Source organism: Dermacentor andersoni, chromosome 10, assembly GCF_023375885.2.
Source record: "Dermacentor andersoni chromosome 10, qqDerAnde1_hic_scaffold, whole genome shotgun sequence".
Taxonomy (NCBI): Eukaryota; Metazoa; Arthropoda; class Arachnida; order Ixodida; family Ixodidae; genus Dermacentor; species Dermacentor andersoni.
In genome coordinates this window covers 108,099,273-108,111,577 of record NC_092823.1, presented here as the reverse complement: position 1 = coordinate 108,111,577, position 12,305 = coordinate 108,099,273, and the positions used below count along the sequence as shown (strand labels likewise).

General features: G+C 44.0%; 2 protein-coding genes across 3 annotated transcripts in view; one reads left to right on the top strand and one right to left on the bottom strand.

The window, feature by feature from the left end:
* LOC126543600 (endoplasmic reticulum membrane-associated RNA degradation protein-like) overlaps nt 1-750 on the bottom strand; it is a 32,999-nt gene extending 32,249 nt beyond the window's left edge. Inside the window, exon 1 of the mRNA XM_055077770.2 lies at nt 83-750. Coding sequence (XP_054933745.1) covers nt 83-179 — 97 coding nt within the window. The 5' untranslated portion in view covers nt 180-750. The remainder of the gene's footprint in view (nt 1-82) is intronic.
* The window catches only part of LOC126544608 (serine/threonine-protein phosphatase 2A 56 kDa regulatory subunit epsilon isoform-like), a 67,035-nt gene that overhangs the window by 1,679 nt on the left and 53,051 nt on the right, over nt 1-12,305 (top strand). The window lies entirely within an intron of this gene.

Below are 12,305 nucleotides of genomic sequence, written 5' to 3'. Positions count from 1 at the left end.
CCTGCTCCCGAGTCGGACACCTCTACCTCAGCATTTCACTTCGGCAGGTCGGGACGCAAAGGAACAAAAATTAACTTCATACCAACCAATTTGGGCTGCTTCTGGAACTTCTCCGAATGCGTCGAATCCAGCCGGGAAGACATTCGTGACAGTCCGGGGCGTTCTTGTTTTTGCGACATGTTGGGGATGACCCTACCGTCGTCGCCGATGTTTCGAACCCGACTGCTCCTTGCCACTTATTTCATTTTTTTTGTTTTGTTTTACCCCCTCCCTCTGCGGGGTCCCGCCGCGTGTTTTCGCCGTAGCCTCCAAAATATTTCGCCTAGCGAGTGCGTTGATAGGAGTGGCGCTCAGCCGCCTCCAACGCCGGCCCACGTCGCGATATGCCTCCCACGCGCGTCAGACGAAAACGGTCTTCGCCTATATGCCGTACCCGAAAAGCGCGTTGGACGCTTAGGTAGCACTTCAGGAAGGAGAAGAAAGAGCTGGGAGGAGGGGGAGAAAAAAGAACACGCAGAAGTTACGGCTCTGTTCTTAGGCGTCGCGTCGTACTACGAACCACCGCTGCCACCATCGGCAGAACGTCCCGACGCCTTGGTCTGTGCATCTGGCGCCATGGCTTCTTCGGTTCCGAACGATGGTAGTGACGCGCGGAAGCGCCGTTGAAATCGTGCGGTCGCCCAGTCGAAGCTTCCCCTTGAAAGCCCGCCGCGTTCGAGTTCCCCCATGATTGAGTTCAAGTCCAGAGGTTACGCCGCCGGGTCGCGAAACGCCGTGCTCGGATCCCTACTTCGCCAGCAGCGTCTCACTTCGGCCGCCGGCAAAGGTAAAAAGCCAAGAAACGGCTCTGTTTTGAAAGAAGGAATATACGAACAAAAGAATTCAGGGACTCCAGCTGGAACCGTAAAGCGCATTGTCTCCCCTTCCCAAAGCCTGCCTGTGGTCGCCTCGTCCGAACAGGTGTAGGCAGCGGTTTTTCAGGAATCCGGCTGCGAACCCCCATCAGACCCGGTCGTGCAATAGTGATGGCGAGAGCTTTGGTTGTGGTCCGGCTTGGTGGGAACGAGCTGCTCGTTGTGATTGTGTAGTGGCAGTTGGAGATATTGCAACCGAGTTCACAAACTTTTGCATTAAATGAAGTGAGCTTGCCCGCTGTTGTTGGCAGGTAGCCTTGAATAAGAGCAAGCAACAGGGGGGGGGAAAAAAGGGAAAGGAAGAATGCCAACCAGTTGACAGGTGATGTGCTGCTGTCAACAACTGCTGGTTTGTGCTTTGCGTTTCGCAACAGTCGCTTGTTTAGTGAAAGTGAACATTGTTGGAAGACTTCACCTTTGCAGCCTTGCCTTCTACATTTTTCATCTCTATGTATGTTGAGTTTCAGATCACTTAAAATACTGCAAAACCATCAATTAATGCAAGGTCCCGAGTTTGCCAACAGCATTGCTTAGTGAATATGTCCTTGACTGGTTCTGAAGGGCTGTGTCTGGCATGTAAACGCGGGAAGCCCATAGAAAAAGCATCCCAAAAACTGCTTTGGCTGGGAATTTCCATCGACAGCTTGGGGGCGTTATCCATAGCGTGCTGTTAGAACAGTTTGCTACCAAAATTACTAGGGAAAACTCTTGTGCTAGTAGTGTCTACGGGAGCTGCTAGCATGAGGCTTCAGCCATCATGGGAATGATGATTTATAGATTTGTCTAAACTTTGCCCTTATGGCTTCAAACGACCGTGACTTTGCAAATTGATCATGTTCAACAGAATATTGCATTATCAGTGAAACAATCTGCAATGTTTATGCACAGAGACCTATTGCCTTGCTGTGTTTTGAAAACTGTGATTGCTTGGAAATGTACAAAGATACGGCCTAATAATTGGCACCATAGGAACATCTGACAAGTTCATGTACTGCCCACCCTTAACATGATATCTGAATGATCTCAATGCCAAAGTGTCCAGAGGAAACTGTAATTGAACTCCATTTTTGATTGAAGAGCTGCGGCCCAACCATCCGAGGAAATTATATGGAATGCTCATGCAGAGCGTTGTTGCATAATCCATGTTCAAGTCCGTATTTCAAAAGGACTTGCCAACATGCACAATAAAGGCCTTAGGCATAATGCGTCTGACACGGGGGAAAAAATTGTGAAATGGAAACCACACACAAAGCACTATCAATTTTGAATTTAGGTCCTACCGCCAGGACTTGATGCGCCTAGTTGGGGAACTTGTACATTGGGTACACTACACCTAAGGCCTTTAATACGACGTGCCAACAGTCCCAACACGCAACCTTAGTAATGTCAGTATGCAGGCTCAAAACAGAAACATTGTGTGATGTTTGCAGATTTATATCAAGGAACTCGCCCAAAAAACGCAGGACTCTTGTTCTTTTTAAAAGATGTGCCCACTATACTCTGAATTTGGGTAGACATCAAGTTCACTAGAGGACCATCGCATACTGGTATGGCCTTAATTGCAATTCAACAAGCAACCAAACCCACGAGCAGCTTGGTATAAAAGTGGAAATACAGGCAGATATATCTATGATACAACAGCAAAACTGTGTGCATTTGTAACACCAATAAAATTTGAAATCTGGTGAAATCTTACAGTAAGACAAATCCCATTCGGGCTTTCAAAAACTTGCGCAACTGTAAATAATTCCATTCTTTTACATTAGCAGGAAAAGAAAAAAGAAAGCTATTTAAACTTTTGTTTCGGCTGGCCCAATTTGCAGTCACTCTACGTAAGCTTGTTCCTGCAGTGCAAAAAAATTTGTCGACGGACGTTGCCTGGCATGTCTTATTGTATTCTCCTGGTAGCAGGTGGATTGGCACAACCTGGAAGGCTTCACGGCAGGCTATTGCACAAAAATATCGCATCACAAACAATGCGTGGCTGGGGCAATGCAACAATTCTATTTCAATTGTTTGCCTCTTCTCGCTTTGTCAATGGTCTGGGTTGCATCCCACCTACATAATCGGCCGCTCGCGAGTGTTGGATGATATCGGCTCATTAGCTGTCAGCGATAAAGTGCCCCCGATATTCTGTATCGTGGCCTCCTATCTCACTTGTGGAGCGTGAAACTCTGTTAGGATGTTTGCCCTACGTTGTGCAGTCGGTGTGAAAAGTTAGCGAGGCACGAGATCCCAAAACCGAATATGTCAACAGTCCTGGAATTTAGATTTGCAGCCTGAACTAGCATCCACGACCAACATGGTGCTGTGCTAGTCTTACTTGTTGTAGGCCAAAAAAACTGAGCAGCAATGCATCTTTTCGTGTAGCCGGCAAACTTGTGGAAGGTCCTTGGGACTCAGGAACCCAGGAAGACTCTTGAATCTGAAACTACCATTTTCAAGGCTGTGAAAGCCGTTTCATGGAGTGCTTAAGTAACCTTGAATTTTGTTTTCGGCCAAGCTTACCAGATTTTTTTTATGTACATGACCATGACGTTTGTGCAAACCTGGAGTCAAGCGGATCCATTTAGCATCTTTGTCATTGGGAGGCACCTTGTTTGTGGTGGCTGGTGATGGTTTATGGGAAAAAGGCTTAATGAGCCCTGTAATGCCCAAAGGAAAATTGCGACAACTCGTTTGCCTTTATTTCTGGCCACGGATAGTACATTTGTATTGATAATCAATGAAATGTTATTTGAGTTGTAGCCTAATTAATGCAATTAATTAGTAATTGGTTTGCTGTATTGTATACAACTGATAACTCCTTCCAGAATATCAAAAAGCATTTTTAAAGGTTATGCCTCAAGTTTACCTGCTTGAGTCAGAATTTTGAGACATGAAACTTAATGTAACATATATGATGCATTGGGCATATTTCATAGTTAACGAGTGCTTTTTCATTTGATGTGCAATATAAAGTTTGTACGTTTATCTCACTCTTTTGTTACCAAGCTATCGAACATCATGGTGCCTTAGTCCTTGAAATTGCTTTGTTAGGGCCTTTAAGGCGAAAATCCTTGATTTTTTTTCCCCCACATAGGCGATAGTTGTGCTGCTATCTGTTTCGTGCCCATTTCTGAAACGGTGCAATTTCGTAGATTGAGTGTCCGTACTACATCGTACACCGTGCCTTGTACTACTAACCACATGGAGTCTGCTCATATGACCGCTTCCTGGGACACCAAATTGAAAACATTTCGGTGACTTTTCAGCAGTGCATACAACCAACAACACGTAGGTAGCAGCACTACAACTCAATTTTGTCTCGAGATACAGTGGCAGTTGGCATGCCAATCAGATTGAGCTGTGCCTACGCAAGGAAATGATGTAAGCCACTGCAACACATGGCGGAGTGATGACGTAGGAAAGCGCGTATGTAGTCAGCTGGTGTGCCATTGGCTGGTTGCTCAAGTGGCTTCTCGGCTGTTTGTGCAACGAGCGACAAATTCTAGCATTTCGGAGCTGGTTGATCGAACGCCAAGAACAGGTGATTGAGCAATACAAGGACTAGTGATCTGTTTGTGCGACGACCCATTTTGTCACTCGAAGCTGTCACTATCGCACACAAAATTGCTCTCATGGGGTGTAACCTGTAACCTCCCGAGACCCCTTATACATTATATTGCACATTGGTTTCAATCCTTTTTGAAGTTAATTCGGAAGGTATTGTGTGAAATATTGTTAGCGAATAGGAAGTCGGATGGCCTGGGGAATTGTGTGGAAGTGGTTTAGTTATGTTCATGCCACCAGCTCTCGGGAAAATGTATGTAATTTTGACATAGGCCAGTTTTGAGACGACAAAAAGCAACTGTGAAACATATGTCGAATACTGCAAAATGGTGTCAAAATCCAAGATGCTGTGCTTACACGGCAACCCACCACATGATGTTGCGTGTCCACCTCTGTTTCTGGGAACAAAGTCAGTTTTTACCAAACATGGAAAGATGGTCACTTTGTCCACATACGTGGATGTCCTACTTCTGGCATGTAAACGGGATATTTAAACAAACTGTTGGAAGGTGATTTCAACTTTAGTTGACGTCGATCAAAGACAATGTCTTCCTGTGCAAGTAGGGGAAGAGAACGGGCAAAGTCACACTGTTCAGGGCACTGTGTCACGCCACCCCTCGCAGGGAAGTAGAGCGATGGACTGCTTAAATATTTTGATGGCACTGCCTTTGGTATTGGCTCATGAACGGGGCTCAAGAAAGGTTACCTGATACGGAAAGTGGGGTAACTAAGACATTGGTTTTTAAAAGTTGATTTGCCAACATACCAGTTGGTAATAAGAGCCGACTTGCCAAGTGAGTATGCCCTTGAGCTTTCAGAAACAATGTGACTGAATGAAAGAATCCGTTCATTTATGCTACCGTTCTCCACAGTCATTGCAACCGAACTGACTTTTGATGCAGACCAGGTGCTTTGGTTGCATCGTTAGTATTTAAGAATATAGTAACGAGGTTTAAAAGACAGTGTTGCTGAGAAGTCTGTTCATTTATGCAACAGCTCTCCATAGTTGCTTTGTGACTAAACTGACTGCATGAATGTCATTCCGTGAAGTTTGCTGACCATGTATCTTGAGCAAGCTACTTGACGAAGTTTATGCCCGGGCTGTGCATCTCAATGATGACTCTGTGAAGGCGTTGGGGAGGGTGTTGCAGCAAACTGCAGAAAATGGAGAAGCATGAAAAAAAGAAAATTTTATGTACGCAGGAGGATCAGTTAGATTGAGTAAGTGTGGAAATCGACCAAATTCGGCAAATGGATTTGTTTTGCTTGCAACTGGTAATTAGTTCTTGGCTGACATGTGCGCCAGCATTCAGATTAGTTTAGCCTGCACACATCCTGAAAATATGACATAAAAGACCACATACCTTGCGAAACTTAACGAAGCTGGGAGAAAGTGGATCTACAGTCACTACACCAAGCACTAAACTTCTGAAAAAGTCTGTACTATTTATTCCAAGCTTGTAAACATACTTAACAGACTTGGATGAAAGGAAGGATGAGACACACATAGCAAATACAGCATACTTGGGTTACAAGCCAAGAGTTCTGGTGATGTCATCGGAGGTTTGAACATTTCCGAGGGAGAATACTCAGCTTTTCGGGACACTTCTCTTTTTGGGAAGCTGATCATGCAGCTGTGGCAGTGCGATTTGCCATAACCACTTGGTTTGCTAAACCATAAGAGTACCAATGGTTAGCGGACCAGATCACCAAGTGGTATGGCAAATCACCCTGCCACAGCTGCGTGCTCAGCTTCCCAAGAGGGGAAGAGCCTTACGAAGCAGAGTTTTCTCGCTTGAATGTGCTCAAATCACCGGTGATATCACCAGAACTCTTTGCTGGGGACCCAGTGAATCTCGTCCTTCCTTTTGTATACATCTGTTAAGCATGTTTACATGCTTGCAATGCTCAACCAACTTGCCCAGCAAGCTGTTCAATACTGTTCATTGCGCATGTGCAATCTGTGCATTTGTGTAAAGATTATTAGGCGGCCCCATCTGGGGAAGAAACTTGGACGTTAACGAAGGCGCTCGACAAGTTAAGGACCGCACAAAGAGTGGTGGAATGAAAAATGTTAAGTGTATTGTTAAGAGACAGGAAGAGAGTGGTGTGGGTCAGTGAGCAGACGGGGATAGCCAATATTCTAGTTGACATTAAGAGAAAAAAATGGAGCTAGGCAGGCCATGTAATGCATAGGGTAGATAACCAGTGGACCATTATAGTTGCAGAATGGGTGCCAAGGGAAGGGAAGTGCAGTCGAGGATGGCAGAAAACTAGGTGGATTGATGAAATTGGGAATTGTACAGGCTCAAGTTGGAATCGGCTAGCGCAAGACAGCGGTAATTTGAGATTGCAGGGAGAGGCCTCCTTCCTGCAGTGGACATAAAAATAGGCTCATGATGATTAGGTGGCATGTTTCTTGCAATAACTGGATTTTGTTTAAGTACTCGGGAAAGGCGGTCAAAAACTGGTTGTAATAACCGACTACATCACAGTCTTGTGCTAAGCAATGGCAGTTGAAATGTAAAAATGCTTGTGTGCTTAGATTTAGGTCCATGTTAAAGAACCTCAGGTCATCAAAATTGATCCCAAGTGTTACAACTAGTATGTCCTAGAATAAGGTTGAGTGGGTGGGACGGTGCTGTCTCGCTGAGGCGCCGCAGTTGGAAAAAATTGTACGAGGGTGCTGCGAGCGAACTAAATTGGGGCGGAGACGCGCTCCACGCCATATGCAGCATACTTTCTCAGCTAGAGCCGAGACGAATTGCTTAGCATGTTAATAAAATAGTGCTTTATTTCAACTGCAAACTTATATTTACGCCATTTTGCCACAGATATATATACTTGAGGCATTGATTATACAATATGTTTTCAATTTTGCTGTCATTGTGAAGCATGTCATCTGCTAGCGAGCGTGCACTCGTTCCGCGGATACCCTGCTTTTGTTGTAGGAAGTTCATACGGTACATTTTGTACAATGTCTTTATTGCTTTGGTGCGCCCATGACTCTTGTCGACTGTTACCAGTTGTGATTTTAGCCTGGTGAAATGCCGTCTTCAACACTGTCTTCTAAAAGTAACACATAAATTTGTCACAGCAGCCACTGGTCTGCAGTATGAAGCTACGTAAGGAAATTTTATTAGGTTGTTTTATGTTCACTTCTTGTTGGTTGTGTATGAAAGAGCAGATACAATAATCGAAGAAAACAATATTATAGTGAAGTAAACCAATAAACTGTGTGGTGCAAAGAGGAGAATCTGATGACTAAACTTCTCGGTAAATCACAGGGTACATAGCCATAATCACCACATATATATATGATAAGAAAATTTGCAGATACCTTAAATGCACTAAATGAAAAAGTGAAAACTCTCGACTGAAACAAATATGTTTACATTAATAAACATGACACCACCATTGACCTTTCTACATGGTGGTGCCATTATGTCTGCTGCATCTACTGGAAAATGTATAGGTTCTTGCACCTTTGCTGCTATGGCTGCGTCAATCGATCTCTCGGAGGAGGTTCTTAACTGGGAATACAGTGTTGGGACTTAATCTTGGACTTCGCACCGCTAGTACTGCTATGAGCTATCCAACACAGCCGCACCTCATAGGTCTAACAGCGACAATATAAAAGAAGTTTGCAAACATTCTGGATTTCGAATAAAGTAACTTGAAGCTCACCACTTTTCAAAAACGAGCCCAGCGGACGCACATGCAGTCACTTTATATGAACGTGACTTTCAACGGCCGCGGTCGTATTCGGGGTTCATGTTGTATACGCGCACTAGACTGAATTGGGAAGGCAGTAAAGAGCAATGTGATCTCCACGGCTGGTCTGGCGATCTCCTTTAACATGCTCGCAGGTGAAATGAAGTAGAAACATACAGTCTCCAGTGGTATTTGCTGTTCAGATCGTATTCGATTCCTGAATTCACTGTTAAAAATTATCGATTAGTCGTTTCTAATAGCACTTCGTAATAGCATGCACTTCGAAGTCTCACTGGTGAGTGACCAATGTGAGTGAGGACTGTTCCGAATGATTTTGCTGCTGGAGAGGCTCGGCTGTTGTGCAGAGACGCACGAGTTCCTGAGTGAATTATCGCTCGGACGTTGATAACTTTTGCTTAACATTAAAAACTTCTGCTTAACAAGTTCCTAGCTGTCATTCAATATAAATGCCCCGTTTTGGGGCCGCCTGTAAGTCCGCTAACTTGATTTGGGCAAGAACTTTTTTTTTTTTTGACAGTCTCATCATGGGGGTGTGCATAACATTAAAACCGAGTGGTGCATGTGGTAGCACACTTGTCTCCTTCAACGAACGAAGCAGTACTGCATATACCCCTGCGTGTATGTGAGGCGTGCCATTGCTTTAATTGCTTCATTATTGTCATTATGGTAGTGCGCCGGAAGCACAAGGTTGTAGGATCGAATCCCGGCCACGGCGACTGCATTTCGATGGGGGCCAAATGCGAAAATACCAGTGTATTAGATTTAGGTGCACATTAAAAACTCCAGGTGGTCTAAATTAATCCGGAGTACCCCACTATGGTGTGCCTCATAATCAGGTTGTGGTTTTGGCACTTAAAACCCAATAATTTAATTAATATTGCACTGGCTTACAGAAAGCAGCCATTTATAATATACAAGCTGTTCACTTTGACTGGGTGTACAGTAGTGAGTGGCATCACATGCAAGTTTAGAGCATAACCTGTTTTTCTGGGAAATCAGACTAGAGAATAATTTGATTTTGTTTATACCCCTAGAAAAAGGCCGAAGTAACAGCTACATTATTTTTTTTAAGTAAATAAATTCTGGAGTTTTAGGTGGCAAAACCACGATATGACTACGAGGAACCTGGTTTAGTTTTCACCACCTGGGCTTCTGTAATGCGCACCTTAATACAGCTACATGAGTGTTTTTCCATTTTGCCCCCATTCCGCGGCCTGGATTGAACCAGCAAGTGCGAGTTTAGTAGCTCAAGGCCACAGTCAGTTACTGAGCTACTGCACTGGTTAAAAAAAAAAGTTAAGCATGGGCTGAAAAAACTAATTGAACACTGTTTACTGGCCAAAAATTAGTATATCGAATAAAATAAGACTGTTTTCGGCAACCCAGGTGCGACCACAATAAAAGACACTATGCCAATTACTCTGTTGCGCGGGGAATACACAAACACAAACGGAATGTTGAGCTGGATTTTTTTTCTCTAAATATAGTTCTCATAAATATAAGAACACTGTGCTGCATGGGGCAGATATGTTTTATTTGTTTAAAGTGCCGAGCAGCAAGCTTAGTTATTTTTGAAGTGTGTGTTTCATGAGATCTACTGATTAAAAACAGTGTGCAGAAAAATGCAGACGAGAGACACATGTGGCTTGAAGAACAAGCAAGACATTTGTTCTCCAAGTGAACTACAATAACATAGTACAATGAAAGCCGGCACTGTGGCTACAACACACGCGTAATCACCGCACGGGTTAAAAAAAGAAGGCACTTATTCTTAGCACATAAATACACATCATATCTAATTGAGAACACTACTTGAATGGTCCAATCGAAAATACCAGTGCGTGAAGTGGTATAAACGACCCCACCGAGCAATATCTCCACCAGTTTCCAACGGAGCGACTTTGATGCAGCCCAATCCACTTTGATCGCAGCGCAGCCACAATAGTTTTTGTCGTTGGGTGCTTCACTGCAAAGCACACACCACCCCTGCTGCTCGTCCCACTCAACCTTACACTCTGGTTACAACGCATGAATCAGTCAATCTTAGAACTAGCAAAAGTTACAGATCTAAATCGTTGTTTTAGTTGGCGCAACTCTGAAATTTGACCATACAGAAGTATTACGTGATACGAGAACACTCTTTAAATTGCTGCTTTCTGGATTGTTATAGCTTAAGCACCAGCAATTAAAAAAACCGCACCAAGCAACTGGGAATTCCAAAAGGGGCTTGTGAAAACCAAAATGCCCTCATCCACTTGTAAGTGTAACATGTTTCTGTGATTTATGCATCTCAGAATAGCCATGCAAATTGTTTATGTAGCTGTCAACTGCTCAGCCGCAGCGCAGTATGTACTCTTCCGTAACTTATCCCCAAACTCTGTTGTCAGCAGCTATTGCATAACTTAAGCTTTAGAAAGCTTAACGGCGTGTCATCACAATTCTTTTTGATTATAACTTATGAACCCATTACTTAATTCTGAGACGTGCGTGATGCGCTTTTGTTGCAAATGTATCGCAGTGTTGCCACGTGGCAGTGTTTATATGGTAATAGTCATTCTTTGTGTCGTGCCTCCGTCACAATTACCTGCAGCTAAAGCACAGGACAGTGGCATTACTGTGATAAGGCCGTCGCAGCTTGCCGCACATGTACCTTATCTTTATTGCGGACCGCTGGACTGAACGAACAATTCACGGCAGAGGAGGGTGTTGTCACCGTATATCTGGAGCTACGTCAGGCTTGTCCCTTGTGAAAGCCACTCCAGTACAGTGTAGTGATTTGTTTTGCCAGATGTTACTCCCACTTTTATCGCCCACGATTCCAGACCTTACTGATACCGTTGATAACATAGGTGGGGCATTGCTCAGCTTAATGACGAGGGATGAGTTGCATCAATACAGCTCCGAGCCTTAGGCAGAGTGGTTGTCTCATCCCTGCCGGACATGGTGTGTGTTGGTTTTTAAAAGTAGCTCTTCCACGTAACATTGGTGCAATGGCTCCTTTACCAGACTTTGAGGCTGTGAGCAGTGCTACGAAGACAATATACACTGTGCTGCAACAGAATTTATTCGTTAATTAATTTAGCTGTGCTGTTATGCAAGAACTGTGCCATTTCTGTTTCACTTGTAACTAACGATTTGCAAGACTTCGCAGCTTCAGCTATGAGGGATATTACCTTACATGTAGAAGACAGCAAACATTGTACGAGTAGGATGTTATATTTAAAACATTCTTATAAAGCTATATGATCACTAACAAAAAATGACCAGTGTGACATTAAAGGAGAAGTGACACACAATTTGTCTGACTTTCAACATGAAACATCTTTTAAATTGGTCAGAGGGCATCACTTGCTAAGACCACATGCGTCAAAACATGGTGTAGCATTATTGTTTATATTTTTACGACCGCACTACCCATGCGCCTCACTTTTGGTATCGTTATGTAGAAAAAAATAGTCATTACTCGATCATGCATGTGTCGCATGCACAGATGGTGCCATTGTCACGCCACATGACTTAATTGGAGCTAAATTTAGCATCTGGCTCGGCGTTCAGAGAGGCATAGCTCGACAGTATGTTTGCCAATCTGAGCAGGAGTGATAGTCTTTGAGAGAGCTCACTATGCCATAGCAGGTGTAATCCATCAAAACCAAACCAGCTTATAAGGCCTACAAATGTGCAATTTGTTGAAATTTTACACTTGGTAGGCTTTGGCCCTCCTGCATTCGACACATACTGTCCAGAAATGGCATGAAAGCTTCTGGCAGCGAGACAAAGAGATATGCAACCCCATTGACCATGGTTAAACGAGTCCATGTCCATAGTGAATGCAAGCGCTGGAGTTTGTGACAAGCGCAGTATCTCCAACAATGTACAAGTGTGTGGCAGGCTTGAGTGGGACAGGGCAGTCTCGGGTGCCACCGGTAGAGGGTCATTTCCTTATGCTAGTGCCCGAACAGCTCTGGCTGAACAGATGGACTCACTACGACTAGGGAGCGAGCACAATTGCAAAATCAGGCTGTAAGACTCCCACTAGCAGTAACATAAGTTACACATGCAAGCCTTCTAATGCGTAAATAAAGGCCACATGTGTATTTGGTTATG